Raw genomic sequence first — 26,517 nt, 5'->3', positions numbered from 1 at the left:
AAGACAACAGTTATACACTTTACGTACATGTAACTCTCCAAAAGACATTTCTGCCACTTGAAACAAATGACTTTCGAAGGAAGTTTAACTCAAATATATGAATATTATGTATGAATTTCAATATCTACTTGCACTTTTTGAAGACAAAGCTTTTTCTGAGATAAGGTGTGTACCTCCTAAATTTAAAAATCCTCCGGTAGAAAAACCGGAAGTATCGTGTACTAAGCATATGCATATGTTTTAAAAGTTAATTGTGCTAATGTAGAACATCCTGTCTATGTATATGTATAGGTTTTGAATACTTTAGGGGAAAAGCATAGCCAATATTCATTCATCTTCAACTAACACCCGTAATCTCAGGGCCCATTTTGTCAGTGGGGGTAGGGTTTCAATCAGTCAAAAATCACTTTCATTCAATATTTTCTGCCATTTTAAAAACGTACACGTAATAGTCCGTGATCTCAGTGGTCCAAATAGGAGAACTGTTGTAATTCTTTTTAGCCGCATAACATGCAGATTTCACCACTTTGATGCCATCCACTGATAGGAAGTGTTAAATATATGCTATTGTTTTAGCATGCGTCTGTGTGTGTGTGTGTGTGTGTGTGTGTGTGTGTGTGTGTGTGTTTCTTTCTCTCACGTACGCACGTAAAGCGCGCGCCCACACACACACACACACATACACACACGCACACACACATACACATACACACACGCACACACACACACACGCACACACACACACACACACACACACACACACACACACACACACACACACACACACACACACAGGGAGCTAGAAGTCTCAAAACAAGTTCATTCGCTGTATTCACCCTCGGTCGGTTTTAGTTGTGAAATTTAGTGTGAATGCTGCCAAAAGTAAAACAAGTCGCGTTTGGCGAAAATACAACATTTAGTCAAGTAGCTGTCGAACTCACAGAATGAAACTGAACGCAATGCAACGCAGCAAGACCGTATACTCGTAGCATCGTCAGTCCACCGCTCATGGCAAAGGCAGTGAAATTGACAAGAAGAGCGGGGTAGTAGTTGCGCTGAGAAGGATAGCACGCTTTTCTGTACCTCTCTTCGTTTTAACTTTCTGAGCGTGTTTTCAATCCAAACATATCATATCTATATGTTTTTGGAATCAGGAACCGACAAGGAATAAGATGAATAAGATGTTTTTAAATTGATTTCGAAAATTTAATTTTGATAATAATTTTTATATATTTAATTTTCAGAGCTTGTTTTTAATCCAAATATAACATATTTATATGTTTTTGGAATCAGCAAATGATGGAGAATAAGATGAACGTAAATTTGGATAGTTTTATAAAAAAAATTTTTTTTTTACAATTTTCAGATTTTTAATGACCAAAGTCATTAATTCAATTTTAAGCCACCAAGCTGAAATGCAATACCGAAGTCCGGGCTTCGTCGAACATTACTTGACCAAAATTTCAACCAATTTGGTTAAAAAATGAGGGCGTCACTGACAGTGCTGCCTCAACTTTCACGAAAAGTCGGATATGACGTCATCAAAGACATTTATCAAAAAAATGAAAAAAACCGTATGGGGATATCATACCCAGAAACTCTCATGTCAAATTTCATAAAGATCGGTCCAGTAGTTTGGTCTGAATCGCTCTACACGCACGCACGCACACACACACACACACACACACACACACACACACACACACACACGCACACACACACACGCACATACACCACGACCCTCGTTTCGATTCCCCCTCGATGTTAAAATATTTAGTCAAAACTTGACTAAATATAAAAAGAGAAAAAGCCTAACGGTTTTGAGGTTTGAGTTTCTGCAACTGTTTATACATGTGCAAGTTATCGAGAGAGCGTGAATACAGCGAGTGAAATTGTTTTGAAAAGTAAATGATCATGCTGAATGTTCAAGAATACAGAAAGTTTATTCATGTCACGATTCTTTACGCATTCGCTCCCCCCGCAACCTTGTTATTATGATTACATGTCGCGTCCCACTGCCCGACCAGCACAGCCATAACACAGCGAGGGATGAAAGGCGTTTAATTATTGGGTTGTGCCGGGTTTCATGTACTTCTCTCCAACAACTGTTTTCAAAGGAAAGGGACCAGATGTTGTCATTCTCCCTTTTGTATGGCGTTCCACATCTTGCATATAGTCAGGTTTGGTGTAGGGCTTTACAGGGATTGTTTGGTTCAGATTCTTCCAAAAGCACCATATTTGGCCCAGAGGTCACCCATGCCATACTGTTTCAATTTTTGCCGACCGCCAAGACGGGCGCCCCATGGGGCCGCCATATTGGCAAAATCCAATATGACCGCCGTCTGGGTTACATATTGATCACAGGTAACATGTGTGACATGAACATACACCGTTTTTCTCTTCAAGTCATTTGACCACAACGTGCAACATTCATGCAACAGAAATGTTTGTGTCAAAATTTGGTGCGCATTTGCTTCAGTGTATGTAGAATAATAGTATATGAATTTTAAACAAATTGCTTTAAGATTTACTGTGTAAAAAATTATTAAATGAAAAATCAGGACACCCCAGGTCCCCATTTAGAATAATTCCAAAATTGGAATTTGGTAACAGAAACTTGGCCCTATGTGCATACGGTAATGACACTCACGCGTTGACAGTCGCAAACTGAAAACTCTCGAGCGAAGCTTGCCTTCTTTTGGAAATCGCTCGTTTGCTTCTGCGGCTGCCATTGTCTGGAATTCTCTCCCTTCCTCCGTTCGCCATTCTGCTTCTAAGGACTCTTTCCGCAGTTCCCTTAAAACGCACCTTTTTCGCGAATCCTTGTAAATTGTCCTTGCCATCTTTATAGACTGTTAGAGGTGAAGTTAGATTTGTTGTTTGAATGTATCTTTTTGTATAGTTGCTTCAGCTTTGATTGAGCTATAGGGTTGTGTATGAAATTTGCATTTAGTCTTTCTTTTTCTTGCTGAGTGTATGTACAGTCTAGAGATGAGACGGACATGGTGTGAGCTTGTCCAGGGGGGTATATGAACATCTCAGTGGCAGGGGGGATGGAAGCACTTGTTAATGAGTGGGAGTGTGTATGCGCGTGGTGTGCACGAGGATGTATGCACGTGAGTGATATTTGTAAATGTGTATTATTATAATATCATCTTTGTATTTATATTATTGAAATTGAAATTGTTATATCTCGATGTACAGCGCTAAGAGCATAGTTAAATTTGTGAAGCAGCGCTATATAAGCTATCTTTATTATTATTATTATTACTCCCATAATAGGAAGATAGTATCTTAGTGGTGGTCAAGGGTTGCGTAAGTTGCGCAACTGGGTCGGAGATTACGGCCTTCCATCCGCGAGACCATTAACCCAGGCCGTAAAACTAGGCGGAATGATCTAAGGGTATGCATGTTGTACATGTAGTAAGCTTATTTGACAGTAATCCTCTTCTGGCCCGGGCGGTATTTTTGCGACATGCAGCTTACGGCTAAATTTACGTTAACCATGAGTGACTTACAGTGTGTACTACGTACATAGTAGACTCAGTAAGACCGTTTTATATGTGTGTAGATCTGCTCTTTGGCTACAGACAGGACCCTAATCTTTTGCTACGACCGTCTGTTCCATATTGCCAAGCTACACACCAAATGTGAGCTCAATCGACCCATAAACACCAGAAATATAAGTGAGGACAAAAGAACAACAAAAATCTCCCACAAAAAAAACAATCAACAAATAACCAACCAAACAAACAAACAAAGAAACAACAAATGAGTCCGCCCCGTGATCGGGAGGTCGTGGGTTCGAACCCCGGCCGGGTCATAGGCCTACCTAAGACTTTAAAATTGGCAATCTAGTGGCTGCTCCGCCTGGCGTCTGGCATTATGGGGTTAGTGCTAGGACTGGTTGGTCCGGTGTCAGAATAATGTGACTGGGTGAGACATGAAGCCTGTGCTGCGACTTCTGTCTTGTGTGTGGCGCACGTTAAATGTCAAAGCAGCACCGCCGCCCTGATATGGCCCTTCGTGGTCGGCTGGGCGTTAAACAAACAAACAAAAAATAAACAAACAACAAATTAAACAAAAACACAAAGAAACAAAGAAACAAACAGAGACACAGACAGACAGACAGACAGACAGACAGACAGACAGACAGACTGACAGACAGACAAGTAGTCAGACTGACAGACAGACAAGTAGACAGACTGACAGACAGACAGACCGACAGACAGACAGAGTGATGAAACCTGTAATAATAGTAACTTTTCTTTTGTGGATGGATGAATGTGTGTGGAGAAGCATTGCTTTGGTCGGTCCCTGGGGAGCACACCGCCTTCTGTTACATCTTTATTAATCTTGCCGCCTCGGTCGACAAACTTGGATATAACAGAAGACGATATTACCAGCTATTGTGTTTTCAGCGTAGCAATAGGGTCCGATATTTAGACGAGACAAGTATAATGCGACGAGTCGAAGACGAGTCGCATTATACTTGTTCGAGTCTAAATATCGGACCCTATTGCTACGCTGAAAACATAATAGCGATTATATAGCTGTTATGACCTTGATTTGTTGTTCCAAACTTACAAAATGACAGTTTTTGCGTCGATGCGTTGATCTCAGGTTTTGATAGCAGACAAACTTCTTACGCGCATCATGTTCGCGCAGACATGCACACCGCTACACGCTTTCTGACTTTGGAAGAAAAACTGACTCCAAGTGCATTCGATTTCACAACACAGTTGTTGAAACAGCTTTTTAAGTTGTCAGTGTATGCTGTTGTCGATAGAAACATCGCCGCGTGGTACAGATGTGTAAACCGGAACCAGGCGTCGGCCATTTTTCTCAATATGCTTTTGGATATTGAGTAAAATGGCCGACTTCGGCAGCAATATGCTTTGATGATGAGGAGAGACCATCCAATCACAGCCCCCGAATTCCCCCACGTGTTCATCAGAATAGCTATATATGCTCCCCTCGGCTCCACAAAAACGCATGCCGTTGGCGTTTTGTGCTCGAGTTTTGTGTCATTGCTGCTCAGTCTTCAGATTCACTCGATACTTACGACATCTTTCTATGAGAATGCGTTCCAAGTTAAAGACAGGTTAGTTGACTTTGACTTTCTTTTCAGTTTTATTCCTTCCAATTACTTAAAGTAACTGGACCTGTCAACTCCAAGTACATGAAATCCCTAGAAGGAATGTATTATGTTTGGTTGTAAAGAGGCTATACATACTACAGAAAGGGTTTCTGATTTGTTCTTGTTGCTAGCAAAACATTATTTGTACACCGCAAGATTGAAAGACATGCTGCCACACATTGATATTTTTAAGAAATTTAGATTTAGAATAGAAAGATATAACGCCTTCATTAGCAGCAATATTCAACAATTTAATGCTGATTGGAACAAGTACAAGGATCATTTTTGATTGATCCTGTTTTTGTGTGGGTTTTTTTTCCTCCTATTATACGTGTCCAGTTTAAAAGCCTTCAATGTCCACAAGCCCGTTTTGTTTTGTTTTAATTGAACCTGTACTCAAGAGCAATTACTCAGACTACCACCATCATTCTCTCTCTCTCTCTCTCTCTCTCTCTCTCTCTCTCTCTCTCTCTCTCTCTCTCTCTCTCTCTCTCTCTTTCTCTCTCTCTATCTCTCTCTTACACCCCTTACCTGTTCGCAAACCTTCACCCATATAAATGTATGTTAAATGTGTGTTTATTGTATATACGTACGTGCTAATGTATATTTGTAAACTTGTCTTTATATATATATTTTTTAACAAAAACAAGTGTCGAGGGTGAGTCGTACAAGCATTTCTTTTCTTTATTGAAATGAGGAGCAGCAATTTACATCCTGTACTGGCAACGTATGCAATAATATGTATTTTCAAAAATGGCGAGAGACAAATTTCGGATATTTGCGCGTTGTCAAAGATACGCTATAGGTTTATGAGTATTTTTGTAAATTCTTTTTACATTTAGTCAAGTTTTGACTTAATTTTTTAACATAGAGGAGGAAATTTGACATGAGAGTTCCTGGGAATGATATCCCCGGACGTTTTTTTCTTTTTTTCCCATAAATACCTTTGATGACGTCATATCTGGCTTTTTGTAAAAGTTGAGGTGGCACTGTCACACCCTCATTTTTCAATCAAATTGATAGAAATTTTGGCAAAGCAATCTTCGACGAAGGCCGGACTTTGGTATTGCATTCCAGCTTGCCTACTTGGTGGCTTAAAAACTAATGAATGAGTTTGGTCATTAAAAATCGGAAACTTGTAATTAAAACTATTTTTTTTATTAAACGATCCAAAAATAATTTCATCTTATTTTTCGTCATTGTCTGATTCCAAAAACATATACATATGTTATATTTGGATTACAAACAAGCTCTAAAAATCAAAAATATAAAAGTTATGATTAAAATTAATTTTCCGAAATCGATTTAAAAACAATTGCATCTTATTCCTTGTCGGTCCCTGATTCCAAAAACATATAGATATGATATGTTTGGATTAAACACAAACTCAGTAAGCTAAAAAGAATAGACATACAGAAAAGCGTGTTATCCTGCTCAGCGCGACCACTACCGCACTATTCTGCATGGCCTGTCGATTTCACTGCCTTTGCCACGAGCGGTGGACTGACGAAACTACGAGTATGTGGTCTTGGTGAAAAAAGCAGAGCGTTCAGTTTCATTCTGTGAGTTCGACATCTTGACTAAATGTTGTTATTTTGCCTTACGCGACTTGTCTTATTCTACGTTTACTTTCTGCGCACCCACACAATAGAATTCTCTCCGCCACTCTCAGTCACCCCAAGCATTCAAACGAGCACTTAAAACGCACCTCTTCAAGAAATACAACCCCTGAGTTTGTTTTCTCAGTCCATCAGTAGGCTACATGTAGTGTATTTGTTGTTTTAGTGATAATGTATATAAACATCTAGGACTGTTTTCAGTATTGTTGATAACATGTTCTGTTTGATTAAGGGTATTCAGCTGGTATTTACTTGTTTTCACTACCTATTTTATTCATGTTTTTATTACTTAGTTAGTGGAAGAATCTTTTGTAATGTACATGTATGTTTGATGGTGTCTGCTTTTTAATTAAGCGTTGTTGACAATGAATGTAGATGTAAATGCTTGTATAATTGTGTTTTAATTTTAAATGTGTCAAGTGCAAAGAGCATAATTGTAAAGTTATGATGTTGCGCTATATAAATGCTCATTTATTATTATTATTTAAGTTATTGAGACATCCCAGTGCACTAAGGGATTTATAGAGCAAATCGAGAAAATTCATTATTGAACGAAGCGCATAGCGCTGAGTTCAATAATTATTTTCGAGATTTGCTCTATAAATCCCTTAGTGCACTGGGATTGTTTCAATAACGATATTGTCAGTACCGCCATAGAAAAAAGAAGATTCCAAACGCACATTTTGCAACGCGCATTTGAATAGGCATAACTGTGTGGTCAGGTCGTGTACAGTAAAGATCTATTTTTGTGTGGGGTGTCTTAAGTGTGTCGTGCTTTCGTCACACGCATTTTAATTTCTGTTGGTAAATTCCAATGTAGCGTTAATCTGAACAGTGATGATCTTTCAGAGAGACCTCATTTGAACTCGGAGAAAGGACTGTGCTCTTCATTAAGTTTGCGATTCGAAACCTCCAGTCGAGCTTCGACGGATTGACTGTGCGGAGTGACTCCCCTTGAATTGGGGCTGGGCCGCTATTGCGCGGGTCCCCTATTGCGCGGGTCCGCTATTGCGCGAATCTAACCCTAACCCTAACCCTAACCCTAACCCTATCCCTAAAGATTCGCGCAATAGCCGCCCCGCGCAATAGCGGGCCGACCCCCTTGAATTGACTCGAAGCGGCGGGACTCGACGGTTCGCACATTTTCAAAACAAATGTGGCATATTTCTCGTGTTGTATCTTCACTCATCGGGGAGTCTGATACTAAATATGAACGGTAAGAATGCTCTGAACCCTACACGTATTATATCCCCATCGTTTTTTCGTTCACATTTGTCCAACATGTTATTTTGCTGAGCGGGGTTAATGTCGTCTGCTAGGCTACCTGGGCACGAACCACTGCAGTCTGCACTGAGTCTGTACTGCAGTCTGCACTGAGTCTGCAGGCTGGTAATAAGTCGTATATATGGTAAGAACGTTCTGAACCTTACACGTTTTCGATTACGATTGTTCTTGCCTTGAAATAATAATTCGGAAACCATTCATTTACTGAACTGATGTAGTCGTATTTCTGTGTAGTCTGCTACAGAGTCGATCGAGTCAGTCTTCCAAACTGGTCTAGCTGGTACGTATAAATCGGAATAACACTTGTGTTTTCTGTTAGCCGCTGGGAATTGTATACTAACTCATCATTTGGTAATGTGGATGATAAGCTACATGCCACTAACACGGCATATGAGAAGAATCTATGCAAGTCGGCGAAAATTAGATGAAACACAGCGGCTTCTATTTTTAGATCACTGGCACTGGCACAGGCACATGCAATCTGTCAGAAAAAAACCACTTCTGCTTTAATTGAGAAGCAGGGAATTTATGGTCATTAAGTATTGTGGAGAATATAAGCTACATGTCATTAATTAATTCTGAGGATGAGAGCACAGTCTCGCTTAGGCAAAGGGCGGAAGAATACGCTCTGTGGAAAAGTTAGCGCACTCCAAGAGTGCGCTAACAGTTTTAGCGCATCGCCATTAGCCAATCAACTGGTTCACATCAGTCATGTGACACCAGTACTTACTGACAATTATTATTATTATTACTATTGTACTTTTCACCTCATGACTATCGTTCCATATCTTACCTTTGTTGATGAGCAATTCTGGGCTAAAACATACTTTGCATATTTCTGCGCAGGTTTCCATTGGCTCTTGCTCGTGAGTTGTGCAGCGTGTCTTTTGTGGTGGATGTTTTTCACCAAGGTTGGTTGAAATGATGTATTCATTGTTTGCAATGTACAATGCCGGATGCATGAATGCAGTCTTATCGATGAGCCATAGACTGCTAGGCCTATAGGGGGTGCTCTCAAGGCTTGTGGTAACATGTGACAAACGAATACAAAGAACGAAGCGTGCAAAGAATATATATATATTTCTTTTAAGCATTAGCAGTTAACATTTCTGTGGTGGATGATAAGAAGATTACATTTTACATAATGAAGAAAGCATGCTCTGGATCCTGGTACACTCTTTTCTATCCCCCGCAAGAACGACCGCGTCAGTGGTAGGTGTCTTCAAAATAAAGTATTAAAATAGTAGATAACCAAACTATCTTGAATTCAATTTCGTAATATGCTGATTGGTACTGTTTTGTGTAACAGATAAGCCAGTTTTCTGACCATTTGTATTCCTTTTACTTGATATGAGAAGAACATTTTAATTTTATCAAAAGTACTGTCTTCCACGCTAAAACAAAACCCACCCTATATGATAACACAGAGCATGGTCAACAGGAAGATGTCTTGAATTGACGTGTGTGCAGAGCGAGCTCCAACTTGCCATCGGGCACGTCTTCGCTCAGGTTAAGAATACTGTTGCACGCACGGAGTTCGTTGCACCCGTCTCTTTGGGTGCGACCCACATGGGCTTGCTTGAGACACTGCGCTACAAACTATCGGGTCAGTCAAACGGAGGTACACACATCTGAGAAAATCAGGTCTTAAAAAGGAGGGAGTCTTAAAATGGGGGTTAGTTTACAAAGGTTATGAGCAATAAGTCTGACGCACGCACGCACGCACGCACGCACGCACGCACGCACGCACGCACGTTCAAACACACACACACACACACACACACACACGCACACACACACACACACACACACACACACACACACACACACACACACACACACACACACACACACACACACACACACACACTTTTTGTCGAATTGTAAAAAACGATCTGAAAAAGCGAAACTTCCGTGACGAAAAAGAATAACCGTCGTAGATTCCTTGAACAACTCAACCAAGACTGAATACATAGACAATTCCCATTCCCGATTCCAGAAAAAAACCGGGACATGTTATGTTGCAATTCGTTTTCATGGAATCTGTATGAAGAGTCTGTTTGCTCAATCTTGGTTTTTTTTTCTCTCAAGGAAACGAATATTTTCCACTCAATTGTTTTGTCCTTGTTACGTTGTTGTTATAAATCGGTGCATTTGTTTGGCATTGCAGAATTTCCCGAAGAAAAGGGATTCTTCCCGAGCAGTATGTGCAGTTCACTAAAACAGCCAGGTGATGTGTGAGTGTGTGTGAGTGTGAGTGTGTGTGTGTGTGTGTGTTTGGGTGGTTTTACCGACAAATGGAGACGATTGTCACTGGACAGCAGTAAAATGGGGACGCTTCCGTGAAATGGGGACGTCCCCATTTTACGGCCCGTGCGACCCCATTTGAGTGGATTTGAGCAGATTGAGCGACCCCATTGGACTGCTTCCTAGCATCCCTGTGGACAAACGGACTTGATTTTCACACAGATTTATACACAGATTTTAGCTCTGCACTTTGTGGTCTGCTCAACTAAACCCTTTGTGATTTTTATCATGTGACTTCAAATGACTTTACAGTAACTGCTTTCATCAGAATTCAGTTTATATTGCGAAGTATGAACCGCGTAGGTGCTTTCTTGTTACTTTTAATTTTAATAAATGTCATAATACTACCAAAATAGTGGTGATGCTTGATATTTCTTGTCTATCTCTCTCGGACACACTAACACACACACAAAGTAGCACCGGCACGGTTGGCCTAGTGGTAAGGCGTCCGCCCCGTGATCGGGAGGTCGTGGGTTCGAACCCCGGCCGGGTCATACCTAAGACTGTAAAATTGGCAATCTAGTGGCTGCTCCGCCTGGCGTCTGGCATTATGGGGTTAGTGCTAGGACTGGTTGGTCCGGTGTCAGAATAATGTGACTGGGTGAGACATGAAGCCTGTGCTGCGATTTCTGTCTTGTGTGTGGCGCACGTTATATGTCAAAGCAGCACCGCCCTGATATGGCCCTTCGTGGTCGGCTGGGCGTTAAGCAAACACACAAACAAACAAACGCAAAGTAGCCTACCATAGGTTGTGTTATTTCTGTAAAGACCCGACCTTGAAAGCAGCTTCTATTGGGCAGAGCATCATACACGCAAGAAGACAAACTACACGCATCGCACCTTTGCAGTTGGGATTAGGTGTGCAGATGCACAAATCTTTTGGTTCACGATACCTCGTTGACACCTTACATAAACTGGGGTTTTGCTCATCCTACTCAGAGGTGCAAAGATTCCAACGAAATGCTGCAGTTTCCGAAGGTGTTCAACTTCGGAACATTGTCCCCAGTCAGACTCTGCAATTTGTTGCAGACAATGTTGATCATAACTGTGCCACTTTAGATTCCTGGAATACATTTCATGGCATGGGTATTATGGCCGTTATGACGCCAGGGACAAAGAGGCCAAGAAAAATTCCACGAAAAAAGGTTGACCTTAATGACATCACCAACATTGGCCAGATTAGTATCCACTTTTACAGGTACTCTCTCTCTCTCTCTCTCTCTCTCTCTCTCTCTCTCTCTCTCTCTCTCTCTCTCTCTCTCTCTCTCTCTCTCTCTCTCTCTCTCTCTCTCTCTCTCAGTCTGACTTGTCTGCCTGTCCAGGCTAGCTCTCTCTGTCTGTCTCTTGTTCCTCCCTGTTTTTGTTTATCTGTCTGTCTGTCTGTCTGTCTGTCTGTCTGTCTGTCTGTCTCTCTCTCTCTCTCTCTCTCTCTCTCTCTCTCTCTCTCTCTCTCTCTCTCTCTCTCTCTCTCTCTCTTTCATATTGATTATTAGTTTTCTTTGACAAAATGTCAGCAACATGCTCTTTGTTTTACAGAGGAACACCATAGATTTTAAGTTTTGTCCCAAAGATCACTTTCCGGTATACTTGAGCAGCCGCGCACGCGCGCGCGTGTGTGTGTGTGTGCTGTGTGTGTGTGTGTGACAATCCGAATAGGAATAAACGCGTTGTCTCTTCTTTGCAGAGTATGGTCGCCGTCCGAATAAGGATAAACAGCGTAAAATTCCTTACGTCATTCCATTTGGGTCGTCCACGACCCACATCATCCAGACTGTGTAGTTAAAAAAACGTCATCGTTTATTTGTTTGTTTACAAAGATAATCTTTCAAAAGTTGGGCAACAGGAAGGTCGTATGGTGATTGGAGATTACATGAAGCGCGATTTAACTTTTGTGTGTGTGGTTTCTTTCGCAATAAAAGTTTTAATATGCTTTTGAAGAATTGATGGGACCACTTTAAAATCTGTCCGTGCGTATGATCTTTTCCCAGTCTGTGAATTTAGTGTGAGAACCCGTATTGTAAGTTCGTTGCCACTATGGGCATTAACAGCGTGGTTAATAACATCTTCAAAGAGCTCATGATCAGAGTGACCGTAGTAGCATCTGAAATCTATGTGTTTAACTGTAATAAAGCGGAAAGAACAAACCTGCGTTACTTGACTAAAATGCAAAAACCTCCAACTACTTTCACGTAAAACTAGCTAAAAAATACATGAAAATGGAGGTTAGAGACGGTGTGTCTAAAACACGCGGGGACACGCGGGGACACACGGGGACACACGGGGACGGTGAACTAGCACGCCGGGATGTTATCTAATAACATTCTGACTATCCTTTTATGTATTTAAAAAAAAAAATCTTTTTTTTTTTTTTACTTATGTAATTTTTTTTGTTGTTGGTCAGAATGCTATAAAATAACGTCCCCGCGTGCTATTTAACCGTCCCCGCGTGTCCCCGCGTGCAGTAAAACTGTCCTCGCGTGTTTTAGACACGTGTCTAAAACACGCGGGGACATTGACGTGGGGACACACGGGGACGCGCGGGGACACACGGGGACACACGGGAACGGTGAACTAGCACGCCTGGACGTTATCTAATAACATTCTGACTATCCTTTATGTATTTTAAAAAAAAATTCTTTTTTTACTTATGTATTATTTTTTGTGTGTGGTCAGAATGTTATAAAATAACGTCCCCGCGTGCTATTTAACCGTCCCCGCGTGTCCCCGCGTGCAGTAAAACTGTCCCCGCGTGTTTTAGACACATGTCTAAAACACGCGGGGACACACGGGGACGGTGAACTAGCACGCCTGGACGTTATATAATAACATTCTGACTATCCTTTATGTATTTAAAAAAAATTTTTTTTTTACTTATGTAATTGTTTTTTAGATATTTTTTTTCAGAATGTTATACAATAACGTCCCCGCGTGCTATTTAACCGTCCCCGCGTGTCCCCGCGTGCAGTTAAACTGTCCCCGCGTGTTCCCGCGTGGTTTAGACACCGGGTGTGTCTAAACCACGCGGGGACACGCGCGGACAGTTAAACAGCACGCGGGGACGGTGAACTAGCACGCGGGGACGTTATATAATAACATTCGGACTATCCTTTATGTATTTAAAAAAATATATATATATTATTTTTTACTTATTTAATTTTTTTCTTTTAATTTTTTGTGACTATGCTTTATTTATTTTTTCTTCACTAATACACTACAGAGCAAATTTATGAGTGTGGTAGTGGAAACAAGTAAGAGGTACAGCTGTCTTCCCGACAACTTGTCGAATAAGGAATTATATTGAAAGATATATGTGAAAGTGTGAGACCACAGCCGATCAAAAGTCCGTCTGCTACGAACAGCTTCGATTCGAAAGTTTTCGGGGTCGATTATTTTTTAAACGCTATTGCAGAAAACTGTGATATGCATCTTCATATCGGATAACTTGCTTGATAAGGCCTTCTATTAAAGGTATTTTAGAAATAGTGTGAGAGCGATATTTGCCGGACGTTGTTGCCTCTCAGTGCGGACCCTTAGAGTCCGACTACTGTGACTGAAAACGAGGCAAAAATGAAAATTAGTAATTAACACTGTTGATTACTAATTTTCACGTGAAAATGGTAACCCTAGGTTTTGACACTGGTAAGCCGTCATATCTTTATCTTCACTTCGCTGGCTGCAAAATCCCTCCAGCGGGAGATGTTTTCAGACAGACCAGGCACTGGTTTTCCCTGGCCTTGACTGCGTAGGTCGGTTAGTTTGCCAAGAACCCTCCCGAACCGAACGAAAATTTAAGGGGCTTACTGTCCGTCAGGTCTAAGTGCCTATGTTGGACATAAGTTGGTTTATACGATGGGGGGAGAAAAAACACACACAAAAACTAAGCTAACGAGAGCTGGTTAAAAAACGGGAAGATGACGGGAGTGGGGGGTAAGTTGAAAGATAAGAAGTTTAAAAGTTACCGTTAAGACTTGATAAAATTAAGTGCCATGTATCACCTTAGTATCAGTGGGGTCCACATACGTATTATGGGGGAATGGGACGATAAAATCGACTATATATTTATTTCATCAGAACGAAGTTTAAAAGAGGTTAAAACAGATGTTCGTGCTGGAAAACAGCACTCAAATATCGAGAAACATTGATTTCTCTTAAAATTATTTACACTATGCTTAACTGCTGGCCTGTCTACAAAGAACACATAGACAACACAACACTTATTCATTCACACACACATAAGTTAAAACACCAGGGGGGAAAAATTAATTATGAACTTCGAGATATATTGATTAACAAATACTCACCATACGATCGGAAGATGTCATATCATTGTTTTGGCTTAATTAGCGCGTCAGGCAGTTATATCGCGCGCGCGCGCCAGGCGGTAGCGTGGGCGATACCCACTCGCCGGCACTGCGACCAATCCACGCGGCCACGAGCACACACCCCGACCATTCAAAAACGGCGGCCTCCCGAACCTCAAAAACCAACGAATAGCAACAGCTTACCTTTCATGACTATCTCCGACGTCACAGCTAAATAACCAATGAAAACGTCGCTCTTGAGACTACACACCAAAATGGGGAGGGAAGTGGAGAGTTTTAAGGCTGCTATCAGATTTTTTACAAGCACAGTCAAACTCTCTAAACGACAGGCACTCGTCACGAGCGGGTCGGGATCAAAGTGGGCGGGGCCTGTGCCACTACAAGAAAAGACGACCGTCCATCACAAGTGACATCCAAGACGTAGGCCCCGCCCACCTCGTGACGAGTGCCTGTGCTCTCAACAATACACACAAGAAAACTATTATAGAAACAGTTTGGGGAAAGGCTCCTAATATGGACCGGCTCCTAATATGGACCACCTCCTGTTCTGACAAACTAACGGCGCTAGAGCGCTCAAAACAATTTCATTCGCTTCATTCACTCTCTCTGGATAAGTTGCACATGTCAAAACAGTTGCAGAAACACAAACCTCAAAACCGTTAGGCTTTTTCACTTTTTTTTCACTTTTGGCAGCGTTCACTCTAAATTTGCCGCCTAAAACGGACTCGTTTCTGTCCACAGCCAAAGCTTTCATAACACAAAAATGGCTATATATGACAGCTAAGACAGTATTTGTTACATTTTAACAGTGTGTACCCCGAGTTTCTACTGCAAACAAAAAATAATAGCAAAACCTCAAAGTATGTGTGAGTCCCCTAATATGGACCACCTTCGACACATCGAAGAAAATAAAACCTAAAGGCAATTTCAATTAATTCATTAAGAAGCTTGCTGAAAATAACCAATAACTAGCCCTCGAGATTTAAAAAAAAAAAAAGTCTTTTTTTGTGGAAGTTGATAATTTCATTTATTTTAACTCTGTTTTTGATAAGCTTCTTCAGTTTCCTGGTGTGCTTCACATAATGCTCTCATCAACCCGAAACAGATGAATCTAAAGCATTTTTGAATTAGTCTGACATGCACAATAAGTTGTATCATGTTATTTTGAAGTATAGGGGGCTTTTGTCAGTGATTCGTGAAGGCCGCTTCACTGGTCCATATTAGGAGCCTGGGCGCCTAATATGGACCATTTATGATTTTTTTCTGTATTTAATTTTTGCTGAATGTCTATCAAAGCTATTTCACTCTAATTAGGCCTAACGGTTCACTTAAGAGAGAAGGACTACCAAACACAAAATGAAACTTCTTCGCAAGAAAACAAGCTAGTAAGTTATTAGCATGAAACAAAAAGTGGTCCATATTAGGAGCCCTTCCCCTACACCCCCTAATATTGTAAGTCAAACTTATGCCAGGAAAGCATTTTGAGAGGCACTATTACAGGTAAGGGTCGAGGATAATACACCGGGTGTCTAAAACAAAGGTCAGTGGTGTTCGCATACAGGCAGCAGTGACTCGGGACAGAGATAGTTGCAAGCAACAAGTGCCGCCGACCAGTGTCTTTCCTTCCAGCCGGAGAGGAGCGATATGAATAAATCAACAACTGACCTCACGCCAGGCCTGCGCAGCGCAATGGGCTGTGCTATCATATCACAGGTGCACGTTTGGTTGGATGCCGTTATCACCGAATCGCTGTCAATGACAGCAACGTAGACGGCGCATCGCATCACGTGTGCCTTCTACGAATTCGCTACTGGGATTGGTCTTGATGCAAGTTGCACAGGTCCAATGAAAAGTACCGAACTCGCGTCATACAGACTGAAGTGCCGCGACAATTGGGTGGCAGTAACTTGGGCGGTGCATCATATCACGTGCTTTATCCTAATTCGCTAAGACGAGGTGTGGACTGACACGATGTCCACATATCCCATGAAAACACGTGCAAGTACGAATAGCATTAGTCGAGTTGGAAACTGAAGTGCCGCGAAACAAGCGGGTGGCGCTGAGTTGGTGCAGGTCTCGTGAAAGAGCCAATCAGACAGCGATACCAACAGTAGACAACGATTCCACTGTCGACCAATAACCAGTACGTAATGATATTACTTATTATGTTAATGCTAACTAGGAATCTTCCTTATTCTGCTAGTAAGATTTAGTAAGTGTGTGTGTGTGTGTGTGTGTGTGTGTGTGTGTGTGTGTGTGTGTGTGTGTGTGTGTGTGTGTGTGTCTGTACTTGTGTCTCTCTGTTTGTCTTTCAGTCAGTCTGCCGGCTGTCTGATTGTGCATCGCATATCGCTCTCTCTCCCTCTCTCTGCTCTTCTCCCTCTCTCTCCCCCTCTCTCTCCCCCTCCTTCCCCCCTATCTTTTTTTCTCTCTCTCTCTCTCAGTCTCTCAGGCCGGCAGGGCCACTATAACGGTTTAAGACGTAGACAAATCATCTGACGGGAAAACACCCGAATGTACCTGGGAGCAGTTGCCATGCAATAAACGCATAAAAACAGCAACACAAGAAACCAGTGTTCATAGTGTAGCCGTGTGGCGATTTCATGTACTGTTGTCCCTCTCTTTTACTCCCTGTCTATTCAGTATCTTCCCCTGACCCAAGTTGTGTCTCCCGCTAGGATTATTGTGTGTTGTAGCTAATTGTAGGTGTGTAGGGAGGCTGGTTTCTTATTGGTTGATTGTTTGAACGGGTGCGCGCGTGAGTCAGAATAATAGCGTGGGCTAGAAGAGTACCCGGTGTGATTTCGAAGTGTGAAGACGTGTCAGTGTGAGTATCTTGGATTGTGATGTTTTAGTTGCAGTTGAACGATGTTTGTGTTTCTGTAATAATCCAATGCAAGTAGTGTAGTTTGGGCCATTATAACTCTATTTTGGCGAAGGAGTGATTCGAGGATTGTTTAGAGAGACTTTGTGTGTGTGTTCAGTTGAACCAGGGACCTATATTTATAGGTCTATGGTTGAACAAACGTTTTAGAGCTGGGTTTATATCAGCGAAGTGACTTTCGACCGAGATCGTAATTCAAGTTCCGACGAGATGTGTGCGGCTGTATATTGAGGAAGGAACTACACTGCTTTCTGGTGTCTGCTTTCTGGTGTAGCCTACAATAAATAAAAGTCACGTTATCGCAACCTCTGTCTTGGCGTCTCATTTGTGCTTCCTGGCCTAGTTCCCCCCTTCCACTACACCCTATCACAATAGTGTGGGTGAAATGTCAAACATCTTTTGTGTCTAGAATGAACCCACTCACTGTTTTTATTGTTATTTTCATATTTGTTCAATTGTATCTTCATTAACAGTGGGGAGGTGTCTTGAGAACACATGTCCCTCGAATATCTCTGCACGGCCCGAGGACCGACTGACCGAAATCCTTCGGACATGGAACGGTTCTATCGGACACTACCTGGCCGCTGTGGATCGGTCAGTTGCAAGCGTGACGCATCACAAGTACATCTTCGCCACCGCTTCGTCTTCACATTACAGCAACAAGTTACGGACACTGGTGGCCAACCTCAAACAACGTTTGTTTCCAAAGGTTGACAACTTTACCTTTGTTGTCTTCGACCTTGGACTGACCACAGACCAGAGGAAGGAGGTGAGTGATTATTTCAAGTCGACGATCAGCTGGAAAATAAAACAAAACACAATCAAAAACAGGGAACCCTCCCTTCATTTTCCGAAAGTCTTGTTGCGGGACGTTCCCCCGAACAAGATTGTTTTTAACTTTTTAACGAGATAGGAAGTAACCAGTGTGAAAAGATACCAGCTTTAGAACCTTCTTTTTGCTGTGATAGATCTAGTTGTAAACAGGTTCAAACACGGATACCGCTATTTAAACTGACAAATTAAAAAAACGTGAATCGGTCCCGCATAGCCATATAGGTTGATGGGACGTTAACAAAAACAACCAACCAGTCAACCCTTTCTTTCTTCCCATTTGTCGCCAACATTGAAGAGGTTTTCTTTACAAAGGATACTACTTTAACTTTATCGTATTTGAGCTAGGGCTGACTACAGGCCAAAAGGTTGGTGAGCATTGAGGCGGAATGATCTGATTTACTGAAGAAAGCACACAGACACACACAGACACACACACACACACACACACACACACACACACTCACACACACACACACACACACACACACACACACACACACACACACACACACACACACACACACACACACACTCACACACACAATGACTCAGCCGTATGCTACAGCACTGTTGTCTTTTCAGATCCAGAAGACGTGTGGGTGCCAGATGATAGACTTCCCTTTCTCTGCTCTGCCAAGTTTCGTGAAGGAATTGAAGTGCTACGCGTGGAAACCGTTGATCGTCAATGTAAGTTTCATGACTAGGTCTCTTTTCACATTTTCATTTTCATATCTTTAAACCCCATTGCCGGGAAATTGGGGTCACGCCAAACCTAGTGAAAAGCAAGCAGAAGCAAGAGTCGCGCTGCCCATGTATGCGTGTGTTTTGGTGTAATCAAGCACCTGCTTTTCTGGCAGAAATACCGAGATGCACGGCGTTGGGATATCAGTGAATAAAAAACGCTGGCGCTGGACCCGAGTACGCTCCCCCAGTGTGAAAGTTTTTGTCTTGTGCACGTGGATTAAAAAAAATAAAAATAAAAATATTTATTTTACACAATTAAAAAAATTATTAGAGTAAAACAAGAATTAAAAAAAAAAATAAAAAAATAGACCGCCCATGCCGGGAATCGAACCCGGATCACTTGGATTTAAAAAAAAATATATTATTTATTTATTTTACACAATTAAAAAAAACTATTACAGTAAAATAAAACATTAAAACGTTCATAATAAACAATAGTAAACAAGAATTAAAAAAATAAAAAAATAGACCGCCCATGCCGGGAATCGAACCCGGTTCACTTTGGTCACTGTGTGTCCCTGTCGCTCTCTCTCGTGCTCTCTTGTCTCTCTTTCAGTCTCAACGAGACCAAACACTGCATTGTTGTTTCTTTGCCGAGACCAAATCCCCGCACCCGCTGGCTGGCTTGTAAATCATGCTTTTCTCGTCACTCCGTGACGTGTTCGGCTGAGGCTGTTCGCAAAGCGACCAGCCTCCCACCGCAAAAACTCCCACCGTTAAGAGTGGCTTTTGTGTTTTTTGGGGCATTTAGGTCCCAGGTAACATGAAGTTTTAATACGATCAATCGGACCTATTATCAAGTTAGTGTATCAACTTTTGAACGAACTGCGCCCAGTAGTTTCCCAGCAATAAGCTGTTAAGTCGAGACGAACAGACACACAATTAAAGTCTGCAGGACCCTAGTACTGCGTACTCGGGGATAACGTCTCTGAGTCTGCACATAACGTTGGTCCGTCCCGACCTGGATTCGAACCTGCGCCCCGAGGATCACGAGTCAAGTGCTCAACCAACTGAGCTACAAAGCCTTATATAATCTTATCTCACCTTACCTTACCTCGATTTAGCTTACCTTACCTTACTAAACCCGACCTCACACCACCTTCCCTCACCTTACCATACATCAGCTTAGCTTACCTTAGCTAAACTTAAAGAAAGTATACCGAATGCGTCATTTTGGAAAGTTTTCTGACGATTTGGAGTTGAAGGGACATTCGCTGTACTGTAATTTAGAAACGCCTGCAATGATTTGCTCATAACTGCTCCGAAACTATGCCAAATAATTAAATGGAGTTTAATCAGCGAGCGGTTTGCAGTGTCCAGCTCTCCTGTCAGGAGTCCGGACTTCCGGTCGTCATCATTATTTATTTAGTTTTCATAGATACCCATTCGTCAAAGCAGATGAAGACCGTTGGATTGAGGAAGTCAAACCTAAAGTCTAGTTAACGCGTGCAAATTCCGTGCCATACAGGGTTAAAATGCTTCCAATACCAGACACAACAAAATGTACGTTGGAGAATATTACGGTCTGCTATGACTACCAAACACAGCATTCAGATTTGAAAAATAGATCGCTCAAACTCTAATTCTAAGACCTTCTCCGTGTGAGTTGTCACCTATTCAACCCCCAAAACGAACTCTGTCGCTCTCGGCTGAATTTCAAATCTGTATCACTAGATTTAGCGCATGGAATGCTCAGGGTCAAAAGGTAGGACGAAAACTAGGAGTCGCGCAAAGTGCGTTACAATGAGAATTACAGTCTGGGATTCGTACTCAAAATACACAGCCGTTTTCAATGTGAGTAACTCAGCGCTCAAACGTTTATCAGTTTAAGGTATTCCTGGTGTGTGGTCACAAAATAACAACCCCCAAACTGAACTGTATAGCTCTTGGGGCGATTTGAGACAGTTGTTTTTTTGTTAGATATATTCCCTTTAAGTTATCTCATCATACCTGACATTGCCCCACCTAACCTGACCTCACCTTACCTTACTGTCCCAGGCCTTGCTGGCCAAGTCAGAGTTCACGGTATGGATGGACACCTCAGTCCTGTGGAGCGCCGACGCCGACGTGACATCCATCTTCCAACGCCTGAAAGAGCGAGGCATGCTTTTCGCGAGAGACGGCCTAGGCACCATAGCTCAACGGACCCAGGAGTCTACCTTCCAACACTTCGGAGACCGGTCTTGCCAGTACGAACCCTACGACGAAGTCTACGCCACGTACGGCTTCTTCCGGAACGAGCCCTTCGTCCGCGAAGCTGTGGTGAAGCCGTGGGTGTCTTGCGCCTTGAAGTGGACGTGCTTGTGCATCCCTGACCATCTGTCCAAGCTGCACTGTGGCCACAAGCTGCCCAGAGCCCGGAGCGCGTGTCACCGCTTTGACCAGTCGGCTCTGGGCATCATCGTGTCCAAGCTTTACCAGAACAAGAGGGGGCTGGTCGATTTTCCTGGCGGCATCTTCGTCGAGAGAGGATAGCCACATAACGCGCCTGTGCTTGTCCTTGCCATGGCTGTTGTGGATATGTCACACACAGACAGATAGACACACACTATTGCTAGCCCATGATTTTTCATCTCAACTTGACTTATACATCACCCACTCACACTGTTGGCACACACACACATACACATACACACCGTTGGCACACACACACAGTCCCAGGACTATATCATATTATGAGCCTGTGTCTCCGCTTTGACCAGTCGGCCCTGGGCATCATCGTGTCAAAGCTTTATCAGGACAGGAGGGGGCTGGTCGATTTTCCTGGCGGCATCAGCATCGAGAGCATCCTGAACTCAGGTCAAAATGTGTTCGGCTCTCATTTATAAAGCGATAGCGTGGACCGATGATGATCAGAATGCATCGAGAGAGAAGACAGCCTCGTAGGCGGTATTCATCTGAAGTCTTCTTTTAATTGTTACCTGCGTTGGCCATCTTTTTCAGTGTTATGATTCGCTTTGATTTGTTATGTTTTGTTGTGTGTGGGTGTGGTTGTGTGTTCGTTGTTGTTGGTCTGTTCTATTTGATAATGTGGGAATGAACTCTGAATAAATCTTTGAACCACTAACTTGCATTTGTGTTATTTCTCTCTATCATGTTGTCTCTGGCCTTGTGCAAGCTAGAAATATGTTTTTGGTGTTTTGTTCCCACCATTTCTTGCGGTTTAAAATTTGTAATGATACACACATGTGAGCGCAGGCCACTGATCTAAAAATATATGAATAGTGCGTCCCTTCTTATTGGCTATCAAAACATTGACGCCACCGGATCGGCCATCTTGGGACACCGTTCGATACAGCGAAAGAAGACTGATGTCAACTCTCGAAACTACGATTATTTCCCTTTGACCTATTTGTCAGTGTGGTACGGTGCAGTAAGATGGCGGCACTCTGGTTACGCTGTTTCATTGGCTGTGCGCTATCCATTATTTTCAGATCAGTGGCGCAGGCGCGCGCGCACACACACACACACACACACACACACACACACACACCTCTTTCAGTCAACCAATCAATCAGCCAATCATCGATCAGTCAAGAAAATAAAAATAAAGCAAGTCGCGTTAGGCGAAATTACTACATTTAGTCAAGCTTTCGAACTCACAGAATGAAACTGAACTGGCACTGCATTTGTTTCACCAAGACCGGTATAGCATCGTCAGGTGAAAAGGCAATGAAATTGACAGGGCAGGACAGCACGCTTTTCTGTATCTCTATTCTTTTGAACTTTCTGAGCTTGTTTTTAATCCAAACATAACATATCTATATGTTTTGGAATCAGGAACCAACAAAGAATAAGATGAAATAGTTTTTACATCGATTTTGGAAATTTAATTGTAATCATAATTTTTATTTTTTTAATATTTAGAGATTGTTTTTAATCCGTATATAACATATTCATATGTTTTTGGAATTCGAAAATGATGAAGAATAAGATGAAAATGTTTTTGGATCGTTTTATAAAAAAAAAATTTATTTACAATTTTCAGACATTTAAATGACCTAACTCATTCATTAATTTGTAGGCCTCCAAGCTCAAATGCAATCCCATAGTCCGAACGTCGTCGAAGATTGCTTGACCAAAGCTTCAATCCATTTGATCGAAAAATGAGGGCGTGACAGTGCGGCTTCAACTTTCACAAAAAAACAGATATGAAATAACATCTGAATCGGATTCCCCGACCCCAAAAACCCCTAAAATGTGATATCATTCATGATTCTAGCCCTTTTAGTTTTTGGTTTTTTTTACCTGTGATCAATATGTAACCCAGACGGCGGCCATATTGGATTTGCCAATATGGCGGCCCCATGGGGCGCCCGTCTTGGTGGTCGGCAAAAATTGAAACAGTATGGCATGGGCGACCTCTGGGCCAAATTTGGTGCTTTTGGAAGAATCTGAACCAAAATATCCCTACCAACCCTGGCTAATAGCCCTTTTCACATTCATTCAACAATTGCATAGGTCATTCATCGAGGACCGGGGGTGACATCTTGGGCTATGCGGACAAGAACAAGAAAAGACAATTTAATTACTGTATGATCGAACAAGCGCTGACCTTAAGGCTAGGAGCGACCTTGTGTAACATGAACATACACCGTTTTTCTCTTCAAGTCATTTGACCACAACGTGCAACATTCATGCAACAGAAATGTTTGTGTCAAAATTTGGTGTGTATTTGCTTCAGTGTATGTAGAATAATAGCATATGAATTTAAAAAAAAATTGCTTTAAGATTTACTGTGTAAAAAATTATTAAATGAAAAATCAGGACACCCCAGGTCCCCATTTAGAATAATTCCAAAATTGGAATTTGGTAACAGAAACTTGGCCCTATGTGCATACGGTAATGACACTCCCATAATAGGAAGATAGTATCTTAGTGGTGGTCAAGGGTTGCGTAAGTTGCGCAACTGGGTCGGAGATTACGGCCTTCCATCCGCGAGACCATTAACCCAGGCCGTAAAACTAGGCGGAATAATTTAAGGATATGCATGTTGTACATGTAGTAAGCTTATTTGACAGCAGCACCGCCCTGATATGGCCCTTCGTGGTCGGCTGGGCGTTAAGCAAACAAACAAACAAAAAACAAAGCTTATTTGACAGTAATCCTCTTCTGGCCCGGGCGGTATTTTTGCGACATGCAGCTTACGGCTAAATTTACGTTAACCATGAGTGACTTAAAGTGTGTACATGTACTACATAGTAGACTCCGTAAGACCGTGTATGTAGATCTGCTCTTTGGCTAAAGACAGGACCCTAATCTTTTGCTACGACCGTCTGTAGCATATTGCCAAGTTACACACCAAATGTGAGCTCAATCGACCCATAAACACCAGAAATATAAGTGAGGACAAAAGAACAACAAAAATCACAACAACAAAAAATCAACAAATAACCAACTAAACAAACAAACAAAGAAACAACAAATTGAACAAAAAAACAAACAAACAAACAAACAAACAGAGACACAGACAGACATGTAGACAAACTGACAGACAGACAGACATGTAGACAGACTGACACTCGGACAGACAGACAGACAGACATGTAGACAGACTGACAGACAGACAAGTAGTCAGACTGACAGACAGACAAGTAGACAGACAGACAGACAAGTAGACAGACAGACAAGACAGACAGACAAGTAGACAGACTGACAGGTAGTCAGACTGACAGACAGACAAGTAGACAGACTGACAGACAGACATGTAGACAGACTGACAGACAGACAAGTAGTCAGACTGACAGACACACAAGTAGACAGACTGACAGACAGACAGACAGACAGAGTGATAAAACCTGTAATAATAGTAACTTTTCTTTCGTGGATGGATGAATGTGTGTGGAGAAGCATTGCTTTGGTCGGTCCCTGGGGACCCCCCCGCGGGTTAGGGGGAAGAATTTACCCGATGCTCCCCAGCATGTCGTAAGAGGCGACTAACGGATTCTGTTTCTCCTTTTACCTTTGTGAAGTGTTTCTTGTATAGAATATAGTCAATTTTGGTAAAGATTTTAGTCAAGCAGTATGTAAGAAATGTTAAGTCCTTTGTACTGGAAACTTGCATTCTCCCAGTAAGTAGAGGTTACATGCCGAGTCTCAGTGATTATTAAAAATAATGGTCGAAGTTAGCGGATCATGAAAAATGCGAGCTTTAGCGAGCTTTTTCATGACCGCGAACTGAGACCATTATTTTTACACCCCCGGGGTGTGTATAGGTTTCACTCGATGTGTTTGTTTGTTTGTTTGTTTGTTTGTTTGTTTGTTTGTGTTCGCATATAGATCTCAAGAATGAACGGACCGATCGTCACCAAACTTGGTGAACAGGTTCTATACATTCCTGAGACGGTCCTTACAAAAATTGGGACCAGTCAAACACACGGTTAGGGAGTTATTGGTGGATTAAGATTAAGAGTGACATATTAATGCTCAAAGGGAAATAACCATTCTCACTGCCACCAACCTCGACGTACCCTTTACGCGAATAAACATTCTGACTTCTGACTTCTGACTTCTGATTTCTGACTTCTGGCTTCTGACTTCTGACTTCTGACTTCAGACTTCTGATTTCAGACTTCAGACTTCTGACTTCTGACTTCTGACTTCTGACTTCAGACTTCAGACTTCAGACTTCTGACTTCTGACTTCTGATTTCTGATTTCTGACTTCAGACTTCAGACTTCAGACTTCTGACTTCAGACTTCAGACTTCTGACTTCTGACTTCTGACTTCAGACTTCAGACTTCTGACTTCTGACTTCTGACTTCTGACTTCTGACTTCAGACTTCTGACTTCTGACTTCTGACTTCTGACTTCTGACTTCAGACTTCTGACTTCTGACTTCTGACTTCTGGCTTGTGACTTCTGGCTTCTGACTTCTGACTTCTGACTTCAGACTTCTGACTTCTGACTTCTGGCTTCTGACTTCTGACTGTCTCTCTGTCTCTCTGTTTCTCTGTCTCTCTGTGTCTGTCTCTGTCTCTCTCTTGGTCTGTCTGTCTGTCTGTCTGTCTGTCTGTCTGTATGTCTGTCTGTCTGTCTGTCTGTCTCTCTCTCTTGGTCTGTCTGTCTGCCTGTCTTTCTGTATGTATGTATGTCTGTCTGTCTGTCTCTCTCTGTCTGTCTCTGTCTGTCTGTCTGTCTCTGTTTCTCTCTCTCTGTCTCTTTCTCTGTCTCTCTTTAGCAGTGCCTGCTCAGTTGGTGGCAGTGAGAATGCTAAGGACGGGGGTGTTTTTCCTACCTCGGAGGAATTTCTTGTTATAATCACTGAGACGAGGTGTGTTACCTCTTTATTCCTCCTTTCTTCAGTTATTCAAAGAAAAGAGGAGGTTTTTTGCGAAAGTTTGATCGAATCCTATTCACTCAACCAGTCAACCTGCGCAGGCG

General features: G+C 42.1%; 1 protein-coding gene across 2 annotated transcripts; it reads left to right on the top strand.

The window, feature by feature from the left end:
* The first annotated feature begins 4,410 nt into the window (after window positions 1–4,410).
* Window positions 4,411–22,201, top strand: LOC138952708 (uncharacterized). 2 transcript variants are annotated; one of them, XM_070324414.1, is made up of 7 exons: window positions 4,411–5,104; window positions 8,890–8,954; window positions 9,514–9,664; window positions 10,214–10,273; window positions 18,030–18,325; window positions 18,973–19,077; window positions 21,133–22,201. In XM_070324414.1, the coding sequence occupies exons 1-7, from the start codon at window positions 4,969–4,971 to the stop codon at window positions 21,607–21,609; spliced, it is 1,290 nt and encodes a 429-aa protein (XP_070180515.1). In that variant the 5' UTR covers window positions 4,411–4,968; the 3' UTR covers window positions 21,610–22,201. The 2 variants fall into 2 exon arrangements, with proteins under 2 accessions (XP_070180515.1, XP_070180516.1); XM_070324415.1 differs by having other exon boundaries at window positions 4,412–5,104; window positions 9,514–9,649.
* The last annotated feature ends 4,316 nt before the right edge of the window (window positions 22,202–26,517 follow it).

The sequence above is a fragment of the Littorina saxatilis genome, linkage group LG17 (genome assembly GCF_037325665.1).
Source record: "Littorina saxatilis isolate snail1 linkage group LG17, US_GU_Lsax_2.0, whole genome shotgun sequence".
NCBI classification, from domain to species: domain Eukaryota; kingdom Metazoa; phylum Mollusca; class Gastropoda; order Littorinimorpha; family Littorinidae; genus Littorina; species Littorina saxatilis.
Note: the sequence above shows the minus strand (reverse complement) of the source record. Positions and strands in the feature narration are given on the sequence as shown.

Bases quoted from the DNA above. Each gene is read 5' to 3' on its own strand.
- LOC138952708 (XM_070324414.1), top strand. From the start codon at position 4,969: ATGCTCCCCTCGGCTCCACAAAAACGCATGCCGTTGGCGTTTTGTGCT. The intron at 8,955-9,513 runs GTTGGTTGAAAT...ACGTGTGTGCAG, and splicing joins GGTGGATGTTTTTCACCAAG to AGCGAGCTCCAACTTGCCAT. The intron at 18,326-18,972 runs GTGAGTGATTAT...TTGTCTTTTCAG, and splicing joins CCACAGACCAGAGGAAGGAG to ATCCAGAAGACGTGTGGGTG.